This window comes from Podarcis cretensis (assembly GCF_951804945.1).
Source record: "Podarcis cretensis genome assembly, chromosome: Z".
Classification (NCBI taxonomy): Eukaryota; Metazoa; Chordata; class Lepidosauria; order Squamata; family Lacertidae; genus Podarcis; species Podarcis cretensis.
The window spans coordinates 13,034,184-13,061,141 of record NC_137184.1 but is presented as its reverse complement, the minus strand read 5'-3'; the positions used below and the strand labels follow the sequence as shown (position 1 = coordinate 13,061,141).

Sequence of the window (26,958 nt, the reverse complement as noted above, 5' to 3'; positions counted from 1 at the left end):
GCCTGTGGTTTCACCATTCCCGGGCTAATGATCTTTAAGGTCCCTACCAACTTGATGAGTCCATGAATGCAGGAGTGATAATAGGAAAGCAGAGCACTGAGGGGTGGGGCAGGGGAGGCACCCCATCACCAGAGGCTGTTTGGCTCAAGAAACAATGTGTCAAAAACACAACCCACACAGGCTTCACCATTTTCAAGCAGCCACTCTGCTTTAATGTTAGGGTGTCGTTTTTCAAGAAAAGTCTGTCCAAGTGAGAAGAAGCTGTGACCCCACTCCCAAATAACAACCAGAACAACCCACCCTACCAGCTCTGTTAGCACCATGGGTATTCCTAAAGGTTGGTGGTGTTAGATCAATGCAAGCCTGTTCCACAGGGAAGGGAGGGGAGAGTACACAACTACAGCAAAATGCAATAGGAAAGGCGTTCTCAAACTCAGCGTGGCCTGACCAGAGGGTGTGCAGGTGTGAGGAGGAGGCAGTATCCCAGAAGCGCATCAAGCCATGCCCTGATCTGTGGCGGAGGCCCAGGGAGTCACAGCAGGCTGCCTTCCTTGGCTGTGGATCCGGCAGAAATGCTCCTTCCCCCTACTCTGCCATCCAAAGCTTGAAAGTCCTGTCATAAGAGCATGTGGCGATCAGCTGTCCGTCCAGGGAGATGTCCAAGCCCATGACTTTGCCCTCGTGTCCTGCCAAGGTTTTCAGCGGGGATGAGCCTGGGTGCGTCCAGACCTTGGCTGTGTTGTCGTAAGCTCCAGTAAGCAGGAAGTTGCCATGATTTGCTGGGTGGCGGGAAAGAGAAAAATAACAGGAAGTGAGGAGGAGGACTAAGGAGGCAATATTCACCACTTACAGCAGGGGTGAGGAACTACAACTCCCATCGTCCATGACCATTAGCTATGCTGGCTGGGGCTGATGGAGTTGGGAGTCCAACTACTTCCAGAGTGCTACCAGTTTCCCCAAAACCTTACCCAGAAGCCAACCATAAGCAGGGAACAGGGGGGATGCAGGAAGAGGGAGGGCGAGTGACAGAGCATACAGGTTATTCCAAAGAGCCAGGGTATTTGGGGAGGATGGGGAGCGGTATATATCCATGTCTTGGAAACCATAGAAAAGGTACTTTTCAGCCCATTATATATCCTCAGTTTCTGGGGAAAGGCCATAGCAGCTGCAGAGACTTACGTTCAAACTTCACTCCGGTCACCAGGTTCTGATGAGCAGGGATGGTGTAGATGCACTTTCTCTGGCGGAGATCCCACACTTTACAGGTGTTGTCACCGCTGCCAGTGGCAATGTGGTACCTATGAGAAATACGGGAGAGGAGGAATTTGGGTTTGCGTGCAAGGGGGTTGTTCCCAGCTTCAGCCCTATTCATAATCCTACATGATTATGAAAAAGCTTTAATAAAATATATTGAGGGAGGGGGGAAGGCTATGCACCCATCATACATTTAAAGCACATGGCTTTTGCCAAAGAATCCTGGGAACTGTAGTTTACTAAGGGTATAGGGAATTATAAGCTCTGTGAGGGGAAAACTAAAGTTCCCAGGATGATTTGGGGTGAGAAATGTGCTTTGAATGTATAGTGTGCATGCAGACTAAATTAGTTCCATTAATTTCAATTAATGTACTCTGAGCAGAAGTTAGTTGTCTGTGTGTCAATATTAAGACCTGCACCCCAAGAGGGGATGGCAAATTGGTTCTTACCCGTTAGGGGAAAAGTTGATCCCATAGATCTCCTTGAGATGACCCTCCAAAAACATGATACAACGCCCCGTGCGCAGATCCCACACGCGGCCAAATGCATCAAGGCCACTGAAAGGAAGAGGAAAATGTCAAACAATATTTTTCTCACACAAACCCCTTCCCGTGCTTCCACTTTGAATAAGTGGCTTCACTTAAAGCCATCTTCGGATCTTCTTTCCTCTTTAGTTGTCACCTAGGCTGGATGCCTCTTAACATCACTAAACAGGAGCCAAAGGAGCTTCTGTGAACCAGAGTTGTTAAACTGGAGCAAAGCCTTTCTGCAATGCAGCTCGGATTGCCTCCCATGTTACTATCACCTCCTGTCTGCAGATCCAAGGTTCTACAAGCAGAACCCAGATCTGACCTACCTGGCAAATCACATGTAGCAAAGTCTAATTAGCACACTTTGTTTGTATAGATTTAGAATATTTATAATGCACTTAAATCAAAAAGTTATCTAAGAGGAGTACGAAAACTGTAGGTGAAACATAGCTAAAATCTGCAAAACAATTAAAAAGAAAAAATATACATAAAAGCCATTGGCATTATAAACACGCATAAAAATAAGTAGAACTTTAAAAACAAAGTAACTAAATTATGCACCTGGGTAGGCTTGTCAAAAAAAAAAAAAAAAGGATCCAGCAGGTGCCTAGAACTATAAACAGTGGTACCTCAGGTTACATATGCTTCAGGTTACATACGCTTCAGGTTACAGACTCCGCTAACCCAGAAATAGTACCTCAGGTTAAGAACTTTGCTTCAGGATGAGAACAGAAATTGTGCGGCGGCGGCGCAGCGGCAGCGGGAGGCCCCATTAGCTAAAGTGGTGCTTCAGGTTAAGAACAGTTTCAGGTTAAGAACGGACCTCCGGAACGAATTAAGTACTTAACCCGAGGTACCACTGTAGCTTGCTTAATGTCAATAGGCAGGGAGTTCCAAAGTATAGTTATATGGCAATGAACGATCGACTCAATTACAAACAAGCTAAAGCAAGAGCTGCCCAGATCAGAATTTGCAGATTTGGAACAATGATGGGGCAAATGTTAATATTACCCTAAACAGTTGAAACTTTTATTTTAATGAGGAGTATAAACTCAGGAATACAGTCAAGCTATTAGGAACAAAGGAAGTTTCCTTGAAATGAGTCAAAACATTGGTCCATCTAATTCAGTAGTGTCTACACTGACTGGCAGCTGCTCTCCAGGATTATAGACAGGGAGATAACTATTGGGGATTGAAGCTGTGACTTTCTCTACGCAGAGCAGACACTCTTATTGAAGCTATGGCCCCTCCCTCATTAGAATTTCCACCCTGTGACTTTTTAGCTGCAGGAGTGAAGACTTGAGTGGAATCTTCTGAAGGTAGAATCCCAACCAGTTCTCTCTCTTTTCTGGCATTTTAGAACTAGCAAGAATGAGCAACATTACTGACTGGTTGATACTCGTTCAGTGACACCCCCAAGGAGGGTTAGGACTTGCACTTGCATGTAGATTTACCCAGTGGCAGAAAGGGAGCCGTCAATATGGAAGGCGATGTCGTAAACTCCTTTGCTGTGCCCCTCCTGGTGCAAGATCTCCTCCTGAGCCTCCAGGTCCCACAGGCGCCAAGAGTGGTCATAGCTGCAGGGGGTGGGGAGGTGGAGAAGAGACAAAGACCCACGTGAATATCTCACAAGGCCCCAACAGGTCCCCTCCCTGAAGTTCAAGCAGGTGGCTGGATTGTCTATCCTATCTCCACTCCAAGCTGAGACCATGGAATTAATCTAATCTGCCCCTGGCCCCCACAAACTTAGACGATCAGCCAACTGATACAGGGATATGTGTAGCATTTAGGACACATAATTCAATTCCCTGCTCAGTTGCCAATCTCACTGAGGAAGTATTGGGATCTTCAACTGCAGCTCCCTCCCATTCTGACCTCTCACTTTCCATCTTGTGTAATGAGTGATGGGCTGAGTAGAAAGAAGTAACGTATCACAAGGGGATGATAACAACTGTTTTTCTATCAAAGGCAGAATTCTTTCGAAGGTAACCAATGGCGGTGGCATTGCCAGTGGTGGCGAGACTACTAACAATGGAAGGCACTCCCTTTTCTTCCTTTCTGCCGTTCTCTGCTCTTCCTCCCTCTCCATCACATCATTTCCCTATTTATTCTCCTCCTTGCTTGTTGTTGTTTAGTCGTTTAGTCGTGTCCGACTCTTCGTGACCCCATGGACCAGAGAACGCCAGGCACTCCTGTCCTCCACTGCCCCCCGCAGCTTGGTCAGACTCATGCTGGTAACCTCGAAAACACTATCCAACCATCTCGTCCTCTGTCGCCCCCTTCTCCTTGTGCCCTCCATCTTTCCCAACATCAGGGTCTTCTCCAGGGAGTCTTCTCTTCTCATGAGGTGGCCAAAGTACTGGAGCCTCAGCTTCAGGATCTGTCCTTCCAGTGAGCACTCAGGGCTGATTTCCTTCAGAATGGAGAGGTTTGATCTTCTTGCAGTCCATGGGACTCTCAAGAGTCTCCTCCAGCACCATAATTCAAAAGCATCAATTTTTCGGCGATCAGCCTTCTTTATGGTCCAGCTCTCACTTCCATACATCACTACTGGGAAAACCATAGCTTTAACTATACGGACCTTTGTTGGCAAGGTGATGTCTCTACTTCTCAAGAAGTTGGCAAGGTGATGTCTCTACTTCTCCTTGCTACCCACAAGAAATTAGACCAGGTGCCACGTGTGGCCCTTTGGGCTGCACCCCTTCCTCTGACTTACCAGGTGGTGCCCAGAAACCTGCCAGAGGGATGCCATGCCACCCGGGCTACTCTCACTGTGTGTCCCTCGATGTCAGCCACTGGTTCATCACTGAAAGAAACACAACATCTCATGGCAAATTCTTGATGGTGCTGGCTGTCCCATAAGTGAGACTAAAATAAAGAGGCAGTTTGGAAAACACAAGAAGTACCAACAGTGGAAGATTGGCAGATGAAGATGATGGACTTTTCGGAGCTAGCAGACCTGACTGGAAGAGTCCGTGACCAGAAGGAGGAGGAATACCAGGAGGAATGGACAAAATTTAAATACTATTTAGTTAAATATGTTAACTTAATTGGAAAAACTTGCAAATATCAGATAGGCTTAGGATTTAAATATGTAATGTGATGAATCAATATGTTTAATGCCGAACTGGGAAGAAAGAAAGATGCTAAGTGATTAAGTTAATTTTATAAGAATATTGGATTTGGAAAACCGTTAAAATGATATACACTGAAATTCAACCAGGGGGATCAAAGGGCGGTCAAAACAGAAGGGAAAACCCTGACTGCTCAAGCAGAGCAGTTGTGGCTCAGTGCTAGACAAACTCTGCAGGCAAAAGAATCCCAGATTCAATCCCTGGGGTCTCAAAGTACAGCTGGGAAATCCTCCCACCTGAAACTGTGGAGAGCCACTGCCTGTCAGAGCAGACAACAGTGGTCTTGAGAGGCAATTAGTCTGGCTTGCTATAAAGCAGCTTCCTATGGGGTTGTATTCAATTAAGTTCATTTCAGAGCAGACCCAGTGAAATTACTGAACCTAGGTTAACCATCTCCATGCATTTCAATGGGTCTACAATCCTGTGTTCCAAAAGAAAGCGACCGGATAGTGAAACAGTGACCTCATTGGCAGGGGGGAATCTTAATACTTCCTCAAGTATCAGAGTTGCTAGACCAGCTCCACTTACTGTAGCTGCTATCTTCAGTTTGATTGAGCCCCCTCGCTGCTGGAATGATCCAGTCCTGAACACGCAACCCTGACTTTCTTAAATAAAAGGTGAAGGAACTCAGGGAACTCCAGAAGGAAGCCTAACCCAGTGGGGTTTGAATTTGACATCAATATAACAAGCCACAGAGTGGTCCCAGAACAACACATTTTAAAACTTGTCCCTTTTGTGGCCGTGTCTTTACCTGCCCCATATTATACAAGATGTCAGGGGTGGGGCAGTTGCGGCTTGGCAAAAATGGCCCTATGGGCCATATCAGGTTCCCTGCCAGGCCCATGGGCCACAGGTCCCTCACTGTTGCAAAAGAGGGTCTCGAGTTCAACAGGTGGGAAAAATCTATCACTAAATATGAGTTTGAGCAAAAGATTCCTGCACTGCAGGGGGTTGGATTCAATGACCCTCGTGGTCCCCTCCAACTTGACAATTATATGATTCTATGACCTCACAGGCACCCAAGACTGACAGAAGGAGTGTGAATTTACCGCCACTGATGCTTCTGCCCACAGCAACAGTATCTGGCAGAAATAAACCTCTTCCCTGAGGCCCAATTAAAGAATCTGCTCTCTCTCTCTCTGTTTCCTTGGATAAGGCACTGACAAAATCAACGGCCTTCCCCAAGAGTCACAGTGCCTTGACTGTTGGAACAAACCCAGCTTGTCTGGGTGCTACTAACAGGGGACATAGCAAGACAAGAGGTGTAAAATGTAAGACAAGTATGACATGGGGGAGAAGTGGGAAACCACTGCACCACCACACAGTTTGGGCTGGGGGCACAACCAATAAGCCAAGCAAACTCGTGTCTCTATAAAGCTTTAGAAACAGTAACACAGAAAAGAAGCCTTATTATAAGGAGAGAGGAGCACTGCTGGATCAGGCCCCAAAAAGCACCCATGGCAAAATAACTCTGGGAACTATAGTTCACCCACACAGGACTATAATTCCCAGCACTTGTAACAAACTACAGCTCCCAGGATTCTTTGGGGGGGGGGGAGCCACGTGCTTTAAAAGTATGGTGTGGTCATGCCCCTGCCTCAGTCACTTGTGTTAGCTTTTTGTTTGTTGCAGAAGGAAGTTAAACAGGAAGCCATTCTCTGGGCTGCTTTAATATTTTTCTCTACCACCCGCAGCAGCCAATAAAATAAGGAAGGGAAGGCAACTGATTTTCCTGGGCCCAGGCGTACCTTTCAAGACTCCAGAGTTTGACAGAGCCATCCGCTGCGCATGAAGCCAGGTTAACGTCCTTCTTGTCCAGGGAGATGGTTGCCTTGGGGTGAAAGACAATGGCTCCAACGTTGGTGTTGTGCCCTTGGGAACAGACAAGACAGACAGACAGTTTGAGAGCCAGCCAATTTAAAACTTGCTTCCTCTGTCTGGGCCTCTTCCTATTGCTCCGAAGAGACTCTTTGGGCATCACTCCAAATTTAGTTTTTGTGCTAAAGCAGGGGTGGGGAAGCTTGGCCCTGTAAGCCAAACGTGGCTCTCAAGGCCTTCCACTTTGGTCCCTTGGCACTCTCGCCACACTAATTCACTCTTTCCCCTCAGGCCACACACTTCACTGTCCCTGCTTCACGCCCTTCTTGAGTGTCTTCTGCCAGCCTGGATTGCATCCTTGAATTCTGAAAATGACTCTGGCTGGCCTGAATGGAGGATGGCTGCATGCCAATAGTGGGAGGGGCCAAAAGCAAAAGAAGATGGAGCAACAAATGCAGCTTTCCCCTTTGTACAGTAGGTTACCTGCCTTCACACTCCCATTTCTAGTCTCCTTCCAGGCCTGATCAGAATTCAAGGACACATTCCACCCAAGTAAAAACACTAAAGGAGGGTGCCAAGCAGGGTTGGTGCAGTTGAAGAGAGTCCCAAGGGCCAGAGAGGCTGTGAGGGCCACATGTGGCTCACAGGCCTGACGTTCCCAAGCCCTGAATTAGTCAGCAGCTAAGCAGTGGGCCTACAGGATATGACTCCCAACACTGATTATTAGAGTCCAGGCTGTCTTCGAGAAAGGAATGCCATCTCACCCAAGCCCAAGGTGGAAAAGAAGAAGAAGAAGAAGAGGTTTGCACAGCACCACTCTCAAAATTCATAGCCTCCCACCCATGTAGCCTTATGCTCCTAATCAGCCATATAATTGCTTCAGTCATTTGAGGGAAGATAAGAGAAAAGAAGGTTGCTTTGGCAATGGGTGCGGTGGGAAACAGATACGATACCTCGCAAAGTGTGAATGAGATTACAATCCGGCACTGACCACAGCTTACAGAGGCCGCTCCTGGAAGAGGAAAGGCAGAAGGAAAACTGACTGGCATTTTATTTTATCTTAAAATGTTTTCAATCCCTTGTCTTTCTGTTTTACAAACAAAACCAACCAAACAAAACCAATCAAGGAAGCTAAGAGTAAAAAAAAAAATCAAAAACATATAAACACCACGCAAAATTCAATAGCAACACACACGCCAGTTGCAAGATAACAAGTCTAAAAACAAAACAGAAGATAGCAAGTCTAAAAACAACCTTCAACAAAATGATAAAATGCACCCACAGCACTATCACTTTCTAAATACTCCCATAATAGCCTTCCAGAGCTTGCTAATTGCCGGCCTTGAACAATATTACTTTCGGGATCTCTTCCAGCGCTACAATTTTATGAGTCTATGACTGCTCTCAACGGCTCAGGCAGCCTCTCCTGTGCACTATAGGAGAACTTAGCAGGATTGGGAGGGAAATAATGAAAAGCAGAATAAAGTTTACCAGCAAGCTGTAGCCAGGAGCTTGGAGTTGGGGCTGAAGTTGCAATAGGAGATAGGGCGGTCATCCCCAATTTGGCTGCAGAAATTATTCAAAGACTGAAAGAAAAACAAAAAACAAAAGATAATATTTTGCCACCAGAGGAACTGACGGGCTCACTAAAATGAGATGGCCCTGAGATGGTAAAGAAAAGAGATGACGTTTCCTGCCCAGGCTGCTCCCCCACCTCACCCCCAGTAGTGTTTTCTACTAAGCTGAATTGTTGGGCCCATTTAGTGCAATGTTACGTGCTCTCAACTGGCAGCTGAATTCCAAGCAACCAGCAGAAATCTTTCCTTGTCCAGATGTCCTTGGAGATGGAGATGCCAGGGAGTCAACCTGGGATCATCCACATTCAAAGCATTTACCATTGAACTACGCTGAGGAGGAGCAGAGGCACAGAAGCCTTCCTCAAGCTCATTTGAACATCTGCATCTCGGGGGCCTTCTGAGCTGCAGCAGCCCAGTGCCCAGAACTTTTAAGTCATAGCAGAGATGGGTCCCACTTACCCTTAGAGATTTGTGCAGCTCCTGTTTCTGGGATGTCCGTGTGGCCTCAGGGACCTCCTTGAGCAGCCGGGCTTCCTCCAATCGCTTCATTGCCCTGTGAAGGGGACAAAAATTAATGTAATCAGGTCTTGCCCATATTCAACCCTTGCAGAAGCCTGCAAGTTGTGATGGTGACAATTCTTCTGTCATGTGCAGAAGGTGGGTGGGTTTGAAATCCCCCATTTCTCAACCATCACCACCACTCTAGTTAGGGACAACAGATATACAAGGCCTCATCAATGTATGCATTAGCATTTCTCAATCCCAGCCCCTTACCGAGGGAGAGAGTAGTTGGCGATCCACAGTCTGGCTGTCTTCAAAGTATTTGGTCCTTCGTGGTACCAGGTTTGCTGATACTAAGACAAAGGAAACATTAAAGGGGTGGGAATCTCTTGTGAGACTTGGCTAGTATAGTGGGCACACATTTATAGCTAAGGGGAAAGGGGAAAGGTCAGAGCCCAGTGGGAAAGTGTGAGCTGTGCATACAAAAGGTCCTAGGGTTTGTGAAGACTCCCATTTGAAACCCCAGAGCTGCTGTCACTCATAACACACTTTAAAATTTATTACCTCCTCTTTTGATTTCTTGGACTTCTCATCATCTTTTTTGGTCTTCTTCAATGCGTCCGTGCCAACCACAGACAGAATATTACGTAGCCTGTTGAGAAATAAAGTAAAAATTAAATTGCCTTTGTTTATATGAGTCACATCAATGAACCGGAAAAGGAAGTGAGAGCAAGTCAATTTCATCCTCTCTCACCTCTCCCTCCTTTCTGCAGGGCCCTCTCCAAAAAGTGTGATGGGCTCCCCGAGGGCTCGTAAGCAGGCCTTGACCTCAGAGTCATCTGTGGAAACATTGATTTGCCTGGCCCGCTTCCGGCGCTCAAACTCTGCCAGGACCTCTGCCTGGCGCTCGCTGATGTGCTCTTCCAAGTCAAAAACTTCTCCTGATCATAGTAGAAAGCCAAAAGTTATAGGAAATACAACCCCAACAGGACCCTACAAAGCCTCAACACTTGACCCTCATTTCGTAAGTTTGCTTCATTCCAATGAAGCCACAAGCAAAGAGCAACAATATGTGTCATATGTTGTGTCACCTCTCTGTGCTCCTTGAGTGTCCAGGTCAAAGCTTATGTTATCAGTGAGGCCTGTGGCTTAAGACTTTGATCTACACCCCTCTTTTAAGCCAAAAGTGGCTCCCCAAATGGCTTAAAATCAAAATTCATACAAAGGCACAATGTAATTAAGGTATTGCTTGGAGGGGGGGCGGTTAAGAGAGCACAATCTCTTATGGCCACTGGCAATACACATTTTTATATCCAGAGGGAACAAAAAGGACCCGTAGGTGGGCAGCAGCTAGCCAACAACCATTTCCTCCCCTGAAATGAAACCTAAGCAGAGTGTACCCACATTGATCTGCTGCGACCTGTGACACTCCTTCTCACCTAGTGTTTTGCTCCTTGCCACACCTATCTAGACTTAGATTATAAAGACCTCAGGGCAGGGATTTGTCTCTTGCTTGCTTTCTCCTGTAAAGAACTACAGTGGTACCTTGTGTTGCGAACCGTCCCCCTTACGAATTCTTTGGGTTATGCACTCCACTAACCCGGAAGTAGGTGCCCCTCGCTGCGAACTTTGCCCCAGGATGCGAGCAGAAATCACGCTCTGCTGGTGCGGCAGCAGCAGCGGGAGGCGCCATTAGCGGAAGCGCGCCTCATGTTACGAGCGGTTTCCGGTTACTAACGGACCTCCGGAACAGGTTAAGTTTGTAACCAGAGGTACCACTGTATGTATAACAGATAGCATCCCTGGTATAAAGATAGCCTGGTCACATTTATCCATGGACTGATTACTATAATGCACTGTACTTGGGGCTGTCTTTGAAGATTGCTTGGAAACTACAGTTAAAGCAAATAAATGGGACTGGTCATGTAGAACCTATTTTGCCTGTCCTAAAGAGATACACTGGATTAAAGTTCATTGCCAAGCTCAAGCCAAAGTGCAGATTTTGACCTACAAAGCCCCAGATGGGTTGGGGCCAGGCTAGTTGACAGATTACCTGTTCCCGCATGAACCCACCCAAACATTAATATCTATTCTAGGTCCTACCACCCTTGGAAGTATGGTGGACAATGACACAGGCTTCTTAGTTGTGGCATTCTGTCAGCACCAGGTGAATGCCTTCTTTGCTTGCACAGACTTTTAAGATGTTCTACTGCAGCACATGGTTTTATGTCAGCATCTCGTTTAATCTCCATTATGCTGTGTAATGTTTTAGTGTGATTTGTTTTAAAGGACTTCCTGATTTAATTGTAATTTTAGTATTGAACTGTGAGCTCTGAGAGCATTTGCTGAAAACGACCTGCTTACAAGCTTTCTAAACAAATTATCAGCCCCACTTAGCAGTTCTTCCCTCCATCCTTTTCCTTCCATCTCCCAGTCAGCTCATTACTATCTCTTACCACTGGTGATATTGATGTTGCCAGCCTCAATAGCTGCTTTGACCGCATCTTTGCCCATCATCCCAGATTCCCCTTTGAGAAGACGCTCTCGCTCTTTCTCCTCCAAGCTCCCATAGAAAATCGGGGCTTTCTTGGCTGGAGGAGCATCCCCTTCATCTGAAGCCTTTGTTTTTGAACCCTGCAAGAAGGAAACACAGCAGTAGCCTACATGGAGAAGTAAGAGAGCAAATGTGTGTTTTCCCCCACCTGCTGTCATAGGCTGGCTTGATGTAGAGAACTGGGGAAGAAGGTTCAGAGCCAGGGGGACAGTGATGCATGGTCAGAGGGAGAAGAGGCAACAGGCTTTAGTGAGCAGGAAGAGACTTGGGGCAGAGAGCAGTCCAGAGTGAGGCAGAAAAGGAGGCTGAAAAGGAATAGGGCCAAAAGGCAGCAACCAGCTCCCCTCCCCCTATACTCCTGACTCATGACATCTGCCCACATCTGACAGCCCCCACCCCATCAAACAGTACATGAGACAATTTTGTTTTGAATCCCAGCATACTGTCAATCATTAAGGCTAAAACCCTAAGCCCACCTCTGTGGGAGTCAGCCCTACTGAACTGAATAGGACTTTCTTCTGAGCTGACATGGTTAAGGATTATACTGTTTGGTAATATATTTATTACAGTGACTAACATAAAATATTCCACAGGAACAGTCATATTAGTCCATGAGTATCATGCTACTTTAAAAGCAAAGGACTGTACCCATATCTTGCTCTGAGTGGGCCCAGTAAAACTAAGGGGCTTGAACTGGTTATGTCTATTCATTTCAGTGGGTCTGCTCTGTGTAGAGATAGCACTGGATACAATCCTAACACACACACACACAAAAACACATATTCTGCCATAATCTTCATGGACTACAAGTCCACTCTAATAGGTGGTTTTGCAACAACAACGTTTGTTAGACTTTAAGGTGGCAAAGAATGCCTTGTTATTTTAATGCAGCAGAAATATTAGAAATCTTAAAGCATAACATTCTGCCTTTTGTGGCAGAAGCCGAAGCGTTGAGTTGCACCCAACTCAGCTCCACTGAAAGAGTAGAACCACTGAAATTAACAGCCGCAAGCGAGTCATATTCATTAATTCAAATGAGTCCAACCTTGAATTGAGCTTTAGTTGGATACAATCCGTTACGCTTTAAAAACTTTTACTACCGACGTGAGGTTACGTTAGTCACTGCAGTAAATAAGTAGACACTGGCGTCTATTTCAAACAGATTTTTCATTTTATCATTGCTATGAAAAGATACACATTTTTTAAACTAAGAAACCACATTATATCCCAGTTTCAAGCTCCCTGCCTTATTCACCACGGCGATCCGCGAGGCAGCCATGGCGCTTTCCCAACCCCTACTCTCAGACCGGGGCTCTGTAGTGGGGGAATCGCACACAACGGGCTCCCCACAAACACTTCCGGCACAGCGGCTTCCCCCGCCCTCGAGGAGCGCCACAGCCAATGATGCCTTTCCATTCCATCCTGGAGAGCGGGTCGCTCTAGCCTGCCTGGGAACTCTATGGTTATGCGGAGCGAGACCTTCCGGGTTGCTGGCCGGCGACGTGGGGCATGGTGGGATCGAACCTCTGGCGTTGGCGTCTGAACTAGTGGTGCAGGTGAAGAAAAGAGCGGGTTGCTGCTGCGCACGCGCGGGAGAGCCGCCGGGGGGGAAAGGTGTACTTGCAAGATGCTGCGGCGGAAACCGACGCGGCTTGAACTGAAGCTGGACGACATCGAGGAGTTCGACGGCGCCCGCAAGGAACTCGAGGTGGGTGGGTGAGTGGGTGGTTGGTTGCGGGACGGCGAGGCGCTCCTTGCCCACCTTTCTTCGGTCGTGGTGTTGTTGTTTGCGCACTCTGCACATGCTTTGTTGTTGTTTAGTCATTTAGTCGTGTCCGCCTCTTCTTGACCCCATGGACGAGAGCGGGCCAGGCACTCTTGTCTCCACTGCCACCCGCAGTTTGGTCAAACTCATGCTGGTAGCTCCGAGAACACTATCCAACCATCTTGTCCTCTGTCGCCCCCTTCTCTTTGTGCCCTCCATCTTTCCCAACATCAGGGTCTTTTCCAGGGAGTCTTCTCTTCTCATGAGGTGGCCAAAGTACTGGAGCCTCAGCTTCACAATCTGTCCTTCCAGTGAGCACTCAGGGCTGATTTCCTTCAGAATGGAGAGGTTTGATCTTCTTGCAGTCCATGGGACTCTCAAGAGTCTCCTCCAGCACCACAACTCAAAAGCATCAATTCTTCGGCGATCAGCCTTCTTTATGGTCCAGCTCTCACTTCCATACATCACTACTGGGAAAACCATAGCTTTAACTATACGGACCTTTGTTGGCAAGGTGATGTCTTAGAGATTCTCTTGTCCTTGCTCTTTTCTTTTTTAAAAAGCTGTTTCTCCTCACAAGGGGAGTAGCCATCCTGTTTGTTATTGAGCTGCCCGGCCCAGGCTGCTCTGTCCCCCTCAGGAGGGTGCTGAGTATAGTAAACAGGCGGTGATGTAGAGCCACCCGCTGGGGTTGGATGCAATTCCCCCCTCCTACTGTTCTTACTTGGGTGGAACTTGCAGAACAAAGCTTATAAAATTATTCACAGTATGGAGAAAGAACACTGGCTCCTCAGGGCTGCTATTAGCTTGTTTTAATATAAGGTTGTTGGCTGGGGAAAGGTCGCAGCTCAGTGGCAAAGGGTTTTCTTTGCATTGAACAGGTCCCAGGTTCAATTGTGAGTACTGTATCCCCAAGTAAGTCTGAAAGAGCCTTCCTGCCTGAAACTGTGGAGAAGTGCTGCCAAACAGGGTGGATAATACTGAGCTAAGTGGATCCAATGGTCTGACTCGGTAAAAGGCAGCTTCCTGTGTTCTATGTTAGTTGATCATAAGCTCAGCTGTAAAGAATTTCCTTTGCATGCAGAAGCTCCCAAGTTCAGTCTCCCAGGTAGGGCTGGGAGACTCCCTGCATGAAATCCTGCAATATTGTTGTTGGAGTAGACAATACTGAGCAAGATGAAACAATGGTCCAATTTGGTATAAAACTGCTACCTGTATTCCTGTGCAAGAAGGTGTGTTTGTGCGTGCACAGTAGCAGATCTAAATGCCAAATGATTCTTGAGGTTGCCTTCATGTTAGCCCCCTGCACTCACAAGTAAAGGTCTTTGGCCCCTTTCTGTGGCAGAACCTTTTGACAGCTTGCAGTGTCTTAAATCTGAAAGCAAAGAATCTGATACATTGCAGCTATATTTGAAAAAGAAAACATGTCATGGGTGGAGGAGGCACATATGTGATTGTCCTGGAGTAGTTTTCTTTAATCATGCTTCCCATTTGTTTCCACAGAGTCGTAGGAAGCGTGAGGAGGTGGATGTGGTGGGAGGCAGCGATGGTGAGGGTGCGCTGGGACTCAGCAGTGATCATAAGAGCCGGGAGCAGATGATACATGACCGGATTGGCTACAAACCCCAGCCCAAACCAAACAACCGTTCATCTCAGTTTGGGAACTTTGAGTTCTAGAGCCCAAAGGGTGGACAGTGGCAGTGCCTGGTACCTGTGAGCTTCGGAAGAAAGCAGGAATTTGTTTCAGAAGCCCAACAAACTCTGTTTAGAAATAGCAGAAGAGACTGAGCTTCTCTCCTCTAGGTTTTAAATGGGAGTTCCTCCTCCAAGCAGAGCAAGTCTTGCTTTCCCTACAAAGATGGGATCTCTTACTTGATGGTTTCTTTTGTGCAACCTTGCTAGGCTGCCATGCTTAATAAAATGTTTGTTTTTAACTTTGCATGCTTCATTGTATAAACATAGATGGGCATTTTTACTTGTGAAAGAGACCTTGAGCCTTGCTGACGGGTGCCGTAACAGAAGTGAAATTGAGCAATTATTATTTTTTTACTTTGAGGTGGTTTTAGAGTGGGTTTATTTACAACTGAGAGGCCCTAGATTATTAGCGGAAGAGCACAGACTGGATATGCAGAAGGTCCCAGGCTGAACTGCTGACGTTGCCAGTTAAAAATGCTTCTGAGTTGCCAGCCTGGGAAATGACCATTTCCTGCCTGTATCCCTGGAGTAGACAAGGAGTGCGGAAGCTGTGGTCCTCCAGACGGTGCTGAATCATAGCTCTCATCCTCCCTGACCATTGAAATAGGCTGGCTGACATTGATAGGAATTAGGAGTTCACCATTGTCTGGTGGACAGTGGCAGAATTTTGCCTGCTTTAGAGTGGACTGAACTGAGTTAGGTGGATGAAAAGTCTGACTTTGAAGCAAAATTGATTTGGGGGGCAATCACACTACATTCCTCGTCTTTCTCACACAAAGATGGAGTTGACCACGGTTATGATCAATATGCTTTTATTTGTGGGGTGAAACAAGGTACCAAGATCTACTTGTTACAGAGATGCTCCAAAGGTGCAGGAGATGTTAGTATTTGAGAATCTCCCTCTCCCCCTTTTGTCTTGGGAAGAAGGCATTCTCTCTAAAGCTGCTGCATACTGACAAATTAATCTTCCTGCAAAACAGTATGCCACAAGAGGCTGCCTTATAAGTCCATGGGTTGCAATAAAATCTGCTCCTGCCTTTTTTGCTTGAATTCTGTGTGATCCATTCATAAGCAGTAGGCTATAGCCAATGCTAGTCCTACTCAGAGTAGATCCACTGAAATTAATGAACGAGACTAACTTGGGTCCATTAGTTTAATTGGGTTTACTGATTAGAACAAGTGATAGCTGCTAATGGTTTTCTGCAAAGAATTCTGGGAGCTGCAGTTTGTTAAGGGTGCTGAGAGTTGTTTTAGTAAACACAGCTGATTTTTGATTCTTGCCAATAAACTGAGTAGCATAAAAATTATAGCAGGGATCAAATACTGGAGAGAAATCACAAAAATAATAATCCTAATAACATCTTTTGTCTTCAGAATTGACGGGTAAATCTCAGTCTAACTGGAGCTCAAACAAAGGGAGCAGGGAAACTTCTATTATTGTTAGCAGGCAGGTCTGGTTCTGGAGTTGGGTGGCCTAACAGTGAGGGGGGTTTCTATTAAAGCCACGTAAAAAACAACGACCTACTTGATGTTTAGAACATTTGATGTTTCTCAGTCCTCTCCCTGGAGGAAGAAAGATTCAGTTACATTAAAAGGCAACCATGGCTCCCCCCCACCCCACCCCAGTGTTGGGAGCAATAGCCCTCAGCAACCTGTGTAGATGCTGGAAGGTTTATAAGAAGTAGGTGCTGAGAGAGATGGGGAGAAACAATCTCTATTCAACTACAAAAGCCCTCACAGCATCCACCAGGCTTTGGCCAACAGTCACAAGAAAGCATCACACCATTCCTTCAGGCAGCCATAACAGTCTCTGGATTGCTTGGCGTTGGCAATGCACATGTTCTTCAGCCACTCACGGAAGAGGTCCTTGTCCTTCAGCACTAAGAACTGTCCCAGAACCACATACGCCTTGTCAAAGTTTTTGTCTTCCAGCTTCCTGCCAAGTACATCTTCAATGCCAACTAAAGTACCAAGAGACTTGTCCCCTATGGGCTCTGCCACGAAGTCCTGATGCTTCTGACTGGTGGTCATGTTGCCTGGAGCTCTGCCTGCTCTCTTGCCTCAACCACTGCTCCCGCCAAAGGGTGCTGAGAGTTGTTAGAAGACCCACTAGTCTCACAGCTACAATTTCCAGAGTTCCCTGGGATTGATAAACCGCTCTGGAAGCAGAAAAGGGGTTCTCAGCCCTCTTAGCAAATCAGTTCTCAGGATTCTTTGAGGGAAGCCATGACTATTTAAAACAATAGTGTTTTAAATGTGTTTTGTGAATGTGGCCAGTATATATAAGGAGGCATCATCAAAATCTATCTCCTGCACATGGTTCAAAAAATGTTTTGACACTGAAATGCATGAAAGATGCTGGCCTAAAAAAAAAAAAAAAGACACTAGCTTCGTGGTACCGCTAGGTGCTTTGAAACATTCCACACACATCCATAATTTCTATACAATACATTCTGCTTTATTAGTTACATACACAGACTGTTCATCTGTACTTATATAATGATATCAGATGGGCAATCTCAAACTGGATTTAATGTACATCTGCCATAGAATATTTTGCTAGAAGAGAGAGACAAGTCTGAAAATACATTGAAAGGCACCATTGTTTATTGGGCACAGTGGGGTATACAGCACCAGCGACACAATTCTTTAGCAAGTAAAATGAGGCCCCAACTGCGCCATATGTTTAAAGCAATATCGCATTGCTTTAAGCATTCATGATTTCCCCAAAGAATCTTGGGAACTTCAATTTGTTATGGGTGCTGCAGTTGTTAGGAAACCCCTAGTCCTCTGATAGCTACAATTCCCTGAGTGGTTTAACAGTCAATCCTTTTAGCATGGGAACTTTGGGAGTTGTAACTCTGTGAGGTGAAAAGGGGGTCTCCTAGCAACTCTCAGTACCCTTAACTGAGGTTCACAGGATTTTTTGAGAAGCCATGACTGTTCAAAGGGGGCAACTGGCAAGTTGAAGGCTCGGAGGTAGGAGGAAGCTGGAGGCCTCAAGTACACCCATGAAAAGCCTTTCTTGCAACTTCTCATGAGAACGTTGCAGATCTTCACTCTCAGAGCTACCACACTTCCACCAAAGGCACCCCACTCACAGAACATGCCAAGCAGTACTTGCCTGGGCAGAAATGGGTTTGTGGACCAATGGCGGGAAGCAAGTAGAGAAACAGAAGCAGGCAGAAGAAAAAGGCTGGAATGTAGCTGCCGCCAAGCACATATTGCTGAAATCACATGTTAAATGCACATAAGATTCAAATTGTCTGTTTTGTTTTACTTCCAGTTATACATAAGATATAAGCCAAGATTAGGCACACTAGAAGAGACTGGTTTCCTCCCATCTATATAAAATAGGTCTCCTAAAGCTGGGAGCACACTGATACTATCATTAGGGCAGAGGTGGGGAAATCTGTGGCCTTGCAGATGTTGGGACTCCAGCTCCCATCAGCCCTAACCAGCACAGCCCCTGGTCAGAAATGATGGGAACTTTTGTGCAGCAGTACCTGGTGGGCCCAAAGGTTTCCCATCCCTGTACTCTTACACATACCTCAGTTACCTACCATCTACTATAGACTTTCACCTTTTCAAATGACTTAGTGTATAGTGAAATGTTAAAAACACATAAAACACAACATAGACCTGGGGAAGCCATTTGACTGTGACATTTAAACTAGGACACAGTTTGTTTGCTTCATGCTAAAGACAGACTGCATGCAGAAATTCTGTAATAACCTTACATCTCACTTTATAAAGTTACTAACTTTACTTACACAGTATTATTCATTTGGGGCACGTAGTGATCTTGGATGAAAAGAACCACCCACACTCAAAGCAATTTACAAAAAAAAAAAAGACCACTTGAAGCAAATGGCTATCTAAATTCTACTCTTTTGTTGCCTCCAAAGTCAATTTTTGCAGAAGTCTAAAGCAGAAAAGTGGGTATTATTTTTATATGCAGGGACTGAAAGCCAAGCCTGCTCAAGAAGGGTTGCACATGCCTTCTAAAGAAATTATGCCAAAGAAATCAGTCCAAAATATTTCCCTTACTGGTAATGGAGGTATAGACTTTCAGTCTTAAGTGTTCCCCTACAGAGGAGCTGTTTCATTTCAATTAGGACCACGAATGTGGTTGCAGGGAAGAGTTTAGGCAAATTATTTAAATAAAGCCTCTCTTATTATATGCTCAGCAACATAACAACATATTGAATGACCAAGAGTTAAATGATACACTGCTTTCATTTTTAGCTTCCAATAAACTTGCCCAAAGGGCTTCTGTAGACAGGGGTAGCCAAATGGTGACCCTCTGTGGGTGTTGTGAAATCCCAACGGCCCTAGCCAGCATGGCCAATGACCAGGGATGCTGGCAGCTGTAGTTCCAACAAGAAGTATGTACAGGGACCCTCATCTGCTATGCAATGCTTTACTACATCAATGGCAACAGATTCAAGACATACCGAAAACAACGAACATCTAAATTAGTTTATGGAATTCACTGACACAGGATTTGGCAACGACCACTGGTTTGATGCCTTTAAAGGGAGATTGGTCAAATTTATAGCCAATAAAGTAATTGGTGGCTGTTAGCTAGATAACCTCTAGATAAAGGTAAAGGGACCCCTGACCATTAAGTCCAGTTGCGGACGACTCTGGAGTTGCAGCACTCATCTCATTTTACTGGCCAAGGGAGCCAGCATTTGTCTGCAGACAGCTTCTGGGTCCTGTGGCCAGCATGAGGAACCAGAGCAGCACATGGAAACGCCGTTTACCTTCCAACCGGAGCAGTACCTATTTATCTACTTGTGCTTTCAAACTGCTAAGTTGGTAGGAGCAGGGACCAAGCAATGGGAGTTGACGCTGTTGTGGGGATTCGAACTGCCGACCTTCTGATCAGCAAGCCCTAGGCTCTGTGGTTTAGACCACAGCGCCACCCACATCCCTAACCTACAGAGGTAGAAATGCCTATGTGAATACCTGCTGCAGGGGAATGAGGTAGTGAGAGGAGCCTGTTTGCTACATACCTTTTAATGGAGGACAAACTAATGCTGGTTAAAGTCCTATTCTGCTTCTGTGTCAGTTATTTCAGTTTGATGCTGTTTGGCACTTCCAGCTACACCTATGGCCTTCCAGAAGTTCCTGAACTACAACGCCCATCAGCCTCAGCAAGCATGGTCAACAGCCGGGAATGATGGGAGTTGTAGTTCAGCAACATCTGGAGGGCCAAAGGTACTCTACATCAAACTTAAAGTACTGTTTGTTGTATTGAAGGGAAAACTGGCCCAGTCCCTCATAAGATGTTTTTCTTGCAGACTTCCTTGTTCCTTGTGAATAAACCCACCGAGGCCCTACTGGCTGTGTATTAATCAGCACAGAAAAAAGAGATACATCCTTCATTAGCTCTAGTTGTATTTGTGTGGTCTGCTACAAGGCAGCTTTTGAATCTGTATATTAAGGGTCATCAAGTGAGCAGTGGCATGCAACATAGGCCACTGATTTCCCAACTGCAGCCTCCAGGTCGTCCTTCCTACCTAAGAAAGCAGCCTCTTGCATGACATTAAAACAGATAATTGATTCTTCACATTTGTTCCTTTTGGGGAAGGTAGGTATGCCCTGAATGACATCAACAGAGCCCTGTAACCCTTCCAGGAAAGATTTCTTACATTGTACTGCTGATGGGCTTAGGGCAGGTGTGGGGGAACCTTTGGCCCTCCAGATGTCTTGAAATACAACTCTCATCAGTCCAGGCAACGAGCATTGCTAACAGCTAACAGCCAGAGATGAGAGATGTAGTTCAGCAACATCTGGCAGGCCAAAGTTTCTCCACACCTGACTTTGGGGCAGACACACAGCTCTATTGGTTGCTGAATTCTTTGTTTGCTCCAGGACTGATCAAAACACAAGTGGGACAACTCTACAATTCTATGACATAGTGGACTTTTTGGGATGGGGTTATGGTATTTCTACTGGGATTTTTGGGTATATAAAGCAGTTCACAATTATAAAATTTCATTTTGGATAGCCCTGTGCTAATAGTGTAAGGTACCACTTTTCCAGAAAACAACACACAGGTGGTCTTCACCATCTTTCTTAAATAAATTAGGTTATGCCCTAAACCTACATTAGAAAAGAAGTGCAAGAAAGGCAAAAGTCACAGGGTTGCTTTGAAAATAAAAAATATATTTTTTCAGCATCCTGAGACATGCACTATTATTTTGGGGCTAGATCTAGAACATACCAGGAATCACCGGCACAACCTGCACTTTCTTCTGGGATAGTGTTACTTCAGGGAAAACCAGTAGTGTTCTTAGGAGGGAAACTAAGTTTCTTGTGATGATTTAGACAGTCAAGGACATTGATCCCTAGCTAGCTTGCTGCTTGAAACTGCAAACTGAGATGCCTACCTGTAAATGAATTAACACAGGTGTGGGGAACCTTTGGCCCTTCAGTTGCTGCTAAACTCTAACACCCATCAGCCAATGGCTAGGGAGGATGATGGAAGTTGTAGTTCAGTATCTTCTGGAGTGGGTAATAGGTTTGTGTGTGCTCCCTGGCAACTCCTGTGCTGGTTTTTATCTTAAAGGGGCTGGGAAATAGACAAAAGCCATTGCAGAAATGTACCAGGAAGAGAGAAACCCACCCACCACTCCTTCCTCAAAAAAGAACAACAGATAGATCGCTGGAGCAGAAACTGCCTAAAGATTTCCCAACTCCAGCCTGGTCTGAGGGAGTTCCAATCTTGTGGATCAATATGCAAACCGTTTGCATAAGACAGACACTCTTCCTACCCAAAAGTCGAAACGAAGCCAGTGTTTTGTTCCATCAGTTTATTTAAAATAGAACTTGCTACTTTGAAAACTGGTTTCATTTGCATTCATTTTTGCACATCCCATCGTTAAATCAGCAGGTCCCAGTTGCACATGAGCTATGTGTTGTTCTTAGCAGTTGGCCTATTACCCTTGGCTGATGTGTAGAGGCCCACTGCTGTTCTGAAAAGCAGGTGCTGCAGCAGTTCCTGGACCAGAGGCAACAGGCTGCCCAAAACCAGGGGGGCATAAACTGCTTGGCTTGGGGGTTTGGGAGAAGAGCACAATACTAGACTCAAACATTGAGGAAACAAGTGATCAAGAGCCTCCAAGCAATAGGCACAGGCCTCTATTATATTACCAGAAAGAAGTACTGGCACAATGACTGAAGCTCTCTGTACATTTCTGCTACCACTGATATGAGTAAAAAAATAACAATAGGGCATATGCTACTTAAAAGTATTATTAAAAGAACGTGGAATAATTTTCCTGTCAGCTTGCCAGCTATTTTCAATCATGGTACAGTCTAAAAACAAAAAAGTACAATCAAGCACACTAATTGTATCTAGCATATAAAGCCAACCATCCTAAGCAGGCTATCTTAGCTGGCGATCAGCACTCTTTCCACCAGTCAGGAGCATAGCTGTCAACTTTCAGATTTGAAAATACGGGATCAGCAGCCTCGACAATAAAAGATCAGCAGCCTCACCTGTCCCGGGGACAATCTACGGGATATCTAACAATCCGGGATAGCAGCGGGAAGCGGCGCTGGAATAAGGGAATTTCCCGCAAAAAAGGGGAAGGTTGACAGCTATGGTCAGGAGCCCATGTTTATTGGGAAGGAGGGGGAAATGGGGGGAGGGGGGAGTGAGAGGCACAGGTTTCATCCCCAGAGAGTTTGGGGGGGGGGAGCATCACATGGGATGTTCTTGGCCTGGTTTCCAGTAAGACTGGGGCCGCACCTGGTCCCTGCCAGAGGCTGTAGGGAAAGGCCTGGACCCGTTGCCTGGTGTTAATGGCAATGCTCCGTGATATCCACCACCACAGCCTTCTTCCAGCTGAAGAGGAAGTAGCCTGTCCCAGCGCCTGCTGCCACGGCAATGCAGAGGTAGCCATTGTAGGTCATGAAGATAAGCATAAGGAAGTAGCTGACCACCACCTGGACGATGTGCAGCGCAGTCTGGAAAAGGTGAGGGAAGCTCAGCATCTGTTGCCTGACCAATTAGAAAGAAAAAGAGAGAGAGAAAGGAAACATTCAGTACATGCTGGGTGGATGGACAAGGACTGACTACGAATGGCAGACTTTGGAGCCAGAAAGGGTTAAGATCTATTAAAGACCTACGAACTGAAGCAACAAGGTGTAATAAGAAAGAATTAAATTGACACTTCTCTCACACATCTAGCATAGAATGGCTCCCGGCCCCTCTGCTAGAGCAGGAGTAGCCCACTTTAGTTCCTGACACAACAAGGCTGAAACCAGCAGGGTGGAAGTTCAGCAGGAATAAATGTGAAGTCCTGCATTTTGGGAAACACACAAAATATGGTTGCAAGCATAGCATGTGGGAGACTGGTGTGGCTGCAGCATACGTGAAAAGGATCTAGGTAACTTGGTGGATCACAAGCTAAACTTGAAGGGTGGTATAGAAACAACAACAACACTAGAGTAACACAATCTTAGGCTGCAAAGCATCCAGAACATGAAAAATAGCAGCTCATTCTATTCTGCATTGGTCAAACCTTGTTCTGGGTTCCACATTTTAAGACACACATTGACAAACTGGAGCATGCCCATAGGAGGGCAGCCAGGATGGTAAGGTGTCTAGAAACCAAGCCTTATGAGGAATGGTTGAAAGAACTGGGAATGTTCAGCCTAAATGTGAGAAGATTAAGGAGAGGCATCATAGCCAACTTCAAATACAGTGGTGCCCCGCAAGACAAACGCCTCGCAAGATGGAAAACCCACTAGACGAAAGGGTTTTCCGTTTTGGAGGCGCTTCGCAAAACGAATTTCCCTATGGGCTTGCCTCACAAGATGAAAATGTCTTGCAAGTTCCTGCGGGGTTTCCCCCCCCCCTTTTCCTAAGCCCTAAGCCGCTTATCAGCTGATCTGCTGATAAGCCGCTTATCAGCTGATCCGCAAGACGAAAAAACCGCTATACGAAGAGCCTCACGGAACGGATTAATTTCGTCTTGCGAGGCACCACTGTATCTGAAGTGCTGTCACACAAAAGATGGAGTGGGCTTGATTCCTATTGCGCCAGAGGACAGGATGAGAACAAGAGTGGATTGGGAAACAGAGTGTAAGACTTGAGTTTGGGAGACCAGGGGTTCAAATCCTCACTTAGTCACAAAGCTAACTAGGTGACCTTGGGTCAGTCCCTGTCTCTCAGGGTTGTTGTGGGGAGGGAGAAGACCATGTATGTCAAACCTTGAGCTCTTTGGAAGAAAAGGCAATAAATAAATGTAGCAAACAAGAATTAGTGGGCAGGAAGCAGGTTTTGGGGTAAACGTTTGAGAGGGGTTGTATCCAATTAGGTTATACCCAAAGGAGACCCACTGAAATTAATGAGCCTAAGTTAGATGCGTCCATCAGTTTCAACGGGTGCTCTGAGTCGGACGGCTAACATTGGATATAACCTGGTGGAATAGTCTGCCTCAAGAGGTGGTGGACTTTTCTTTGTGGAAGGTATTTAAAACCATCTGCCATGGATGCTGAAGCTGCATCCTGCACCGTGGATCCTGCTTTCTTTCATCTCTGATTCTACAGCAGCCTTCCCCAACCTAGTATCCTCTACAGATAATTTTGGACTCCTGACTCCTGTCAGACCCAGGCAGCACAACCCCAGTGGTCAGGGCTGATGGGAGATGTAGTCCAAAGCATATGGAGGGCACCAGGCTGAGAAAAGTTGCTTTGTGAGATACCACAAGTACTGTGAGTTAGGTCAGAAAGGACCATGAACTGGCTATGCCCCAGTTGGGTTTCCCATGTTAAAGTCCCCTGTAGATAGAAAGAGTTGTGCGTACCCAACTGTTTTGTGTGTTTCCATCAAGACTGTGCCATTTGGTCCAGGAACTGGCATGGAGTTGTAGCGGATGCTGACTTGCGACTTCCGGAGGAGGCTCTCTCGGGCAATCTTCAGGCCTTCGTAGAACATGGCCAGGAGGAAAATGGCCACAAATGCACCAGCCATTTCTAGCAGAGTGAGAAGGAGGAAAGTTCCTGGATCTATTCCATGCTGGGATATCAGCACTCCAGTTAAGGCAGGTAAAGCACTCAAGTGACACTACAATCTGATTGGCTGAGGTTGTTACTCAGCTACATTGATTCCAGCATTAAGTTATTCAGAAGGACCACATGTGATAAACCACTGAGCTATGGCCCACCCCCATTGTTAACATTTCCAAGGAGGTCTGGATAATGGAACAAGTCTTGAAGTTGATCTACCACACATAAATCAGTAAATCTAACAGTTCCCAAACTCTCTCCCCCATCTCCCCTGCCTAAGAACCACTTGAAAATTGCTGAGGGTCTTAGCAGATTATTTGATGTTTTTTCCTGCCTGTTGCTGTACTGTATTCAGTCCAACATCCCCCACTCCTCCACCAGACTGTGGTTTGGGCAACAGACACTTTGACCCATCTTAGTGGCACCTAGTAAATCACTCACTCACCTCCAGCAGTGTTGATGACAAGCCCGGAAAACAGCAAAGGCACATTGTTATAACTAAAGTGGAAGGTCATATCCTGCACAAGAAACAAGGAATCCATTTAATGCCACAGTGGAGCTTTGTGAGTGGCAGGGTCTTTGGGCATCACAGTTTCAAACAGGCTGCATGGGACTAGAACCACAGAGACTGCAAATTCATTGGAGTGGCACCCTACTCACCCAGCCCCACCCCACTGCCTCTCTCTTTACCAGCATGATCCAAGGGTAGTGAATGTGTGCATGTGAGAAAAGAGAGTGGTCAACATTTGCTCTCTCCAGTCACCATTTGCAGTCAGCAGCTGAATTCCCAATTCATGAGATGGAAGGAGGCTCATCTCAGAAACACTTGCAGTTCCACTAAGGTTTGAAGACCCTCTGAAATTACCGGTACCTGTCAATCATTCAACATCACCCTGTTGTCAGGTGACCCAACTTCAAAGCTGACTTTTGTGTGGCTTGCTGCGCCAATCAGCAAGCCCTGCTTCAGGCAGGGATCACCTTCACCAAAAAGTCACTGATCAGGATGCCACAGGGCTTGCTGTTGGTGTTGATCAGCACCTTGCTTAAAGTTTGGTGGGGCCACAAACAGGCCATGTGACTGGGAGTTGGCGCCCACAGAGTTGAAGAGTCCAAGTGGGATGTGCTTCTCTCTGTCTTTCTGGATCTGGACAGATTTTTAGTAGATCTGGTGACGTTGCTGATATACCCTACCATTCAGAAAGCAGGAGTCAAATCCTATTTCTGCAAGGTTCAGGTGCACAAGCAGGACACCTCTGCCTGCCCTACACCTGACATCCAATGTGGAGGCCTGGCAGACCAAATTTGTCACACAGCTTCTGCACCAGAGGTATTGTTTGAGCTCTACTCACCATCATCATCATCATCCCTCCATCATGTATATGCCCCGATGTTGTCATGGCATGATGGTGTGCATGAGGATCTGGGGTGGGCGTTGTTGAGCTATTCATATCATGGCCCATGTGCGCCATGTGATGGTTGGACATTTTGACCCCCAAGGAAATAGAGGGCAGGGGATGCTGTAGAAGCCTGGAAGACACACACAAAATAGAAGAAATTAAGAAGAAAGTACCTCTAGAGGAAGAGGCATGCCTGTAGCTAATCTTAAGAAACTTGGCCCTTAGACCAAGCCTATGGATATTCTACATAAACACTGGAATGTTCATTACTCTTTTAGTTTTTTTCGGAAAATCAAGTTTCCAGACCTCATAAGGATATGGAAATCAGTTCTGGAAGATTGCGCAATGCAATAACAGCTAACATGTATATACAGAAGTGCATTCATTAAAAGTGCTTTTTATTTATATTCCATCATTTTCCCCCTCTGCTCCACTGTATCTCACAACCACAATTTCCAAGGCTGCCATAGACATAGTAGAGCAAACATGGGACTGCCCCACCAAACTCAGTCTACCCTCTGCCAGCCCCAGACTCCTCCTCTTAGTCTCAGTGTTGCCCTTGTAGAACTCAGCAGGTGGGAGAACGCTGGACTAAAATTCACTCTGCCTGTCAGTGATTCAGGCTCCACCTACTGATGTTCTTCATAACATTGGCCCACCAGGCCCAATGAGCACCATCCTACACTGCACAGACACACAGAGGA

The 26,958-nt window shown here is 46.1% G+C and overlaps 3 protein-coding genes and 1 pseudogene across 12 annotated transcripts in view; 1 reads left to right on the top strand and 3 right to left on the bottom strand.

The window, feature by feature from the left end:
* Positions 1-182: 182 nt before the first annotated feature.
* Positions 183-12,748, bottom strand: PRPF4 (pre-mRNA splicing tri-snRNP complex factor PRPF4). 2 transcript variants are annotated; one of them, XM_079962572.1, is made up of 14 exons: positions 12,615-12,748; positions 11,271-11,448; positions 9,569-9,755; positions 9,379-9,466; positions 9,088-9,167; positions 8,773-8,866; positions 8,228-8,322; positions 7,690-7,748; positions 6,667-6,790; positions 4,501-4,590; positions 3,239-3,361; positions 1,704-1,811; positions 1,180-1,298; positions 183-779 (listed from the first exon to the last, which is right to left on the bottom strand). In XM_079962572.1, exons 1-14 carry the CDS (start codon positions 12,645-12,647, stop codon positions 586-588), a joined length of 1,572 nt encoding a protein of 523 aa, XP_079818698.1. In that variant the 5' UTR covers positions 12,648-12,748; the 3' UTR covers positions 183-585. The 2 variants fall into 2 exon arrangements, with proteins under 2 accessions (XP_079818698.1, XP_079818699.1); XM_079962573.1 differs by having other exon boundaries at positions 12,624-12,723.
* Positions 12,749-12,835: 87 nt separating this feature from the next.
* Positions 12,836-15,067, top strand: CDC26 (cell division cycle 26). Its single transcript, XM_079962596.1, has 2 exons — positions 12,836-13,076; positions 14,637-15,067. The coding sequence occupies exons 1-2, from the start codon at positions 12,996-12,998 to the stop codon at positions 14,808-14,810; spliced, it is 255 nt and encodes an 84-aa protein (XP_079818722.1). The 5' UTR covers positions 12,836-12,995; the 3' UTR covers positions 14,811-15,067.
* A 556-nt stretch (positions 15,068-15,623) lies between these two features.
* LOC307208152 (barrier-to-autointegration factor pseudogene) lies at positions 15,624-17,106 on the bottom strand (annotated as a pseudogene). The gene has a single exon. The product of its transcript is annotated as a barrier-to-autointegration factor pseudogene (transcript).
* Positions 17,107-21,637: 4,531 nt separating this feature from the next.
* SLC31A1 (solute carrier family 31 member 1) overlaps positions 21,638-26,958 on the bottom strand; it is a 72,642-nt gene continuing 67,321 nt past the window's right edge. For all 8 annotated transcript variants that reach the window (XM_079962584.1, XM_079962589.1, XM_079962585.1 and 5 more), the window contains 4 exons: positions 26,207-26,384; positions 25,303-25,375; positions 24,656-24,824; positions 21,638-22,845 (listed from right to left, as the gene is read on the bottom strand). In XM_079962584.1, the coding sequence (XP_079818710.1) occupies positions 22,644-22,845; positions 24,656-24,824; positions 25,303-25,375; positions 26,207-26,341 (579 nt within the window). In that variant the 5' untranslated portion in view covers positions 26,342-26,384 and the 3' untranslated portion in view covers positions 21,638-22,643. The remainder of the gene's footprint in view (positions 22,846-24,655; positions 24,825-25,302; positions 25,376-26,206; positions 26,385-26,958) is intronic.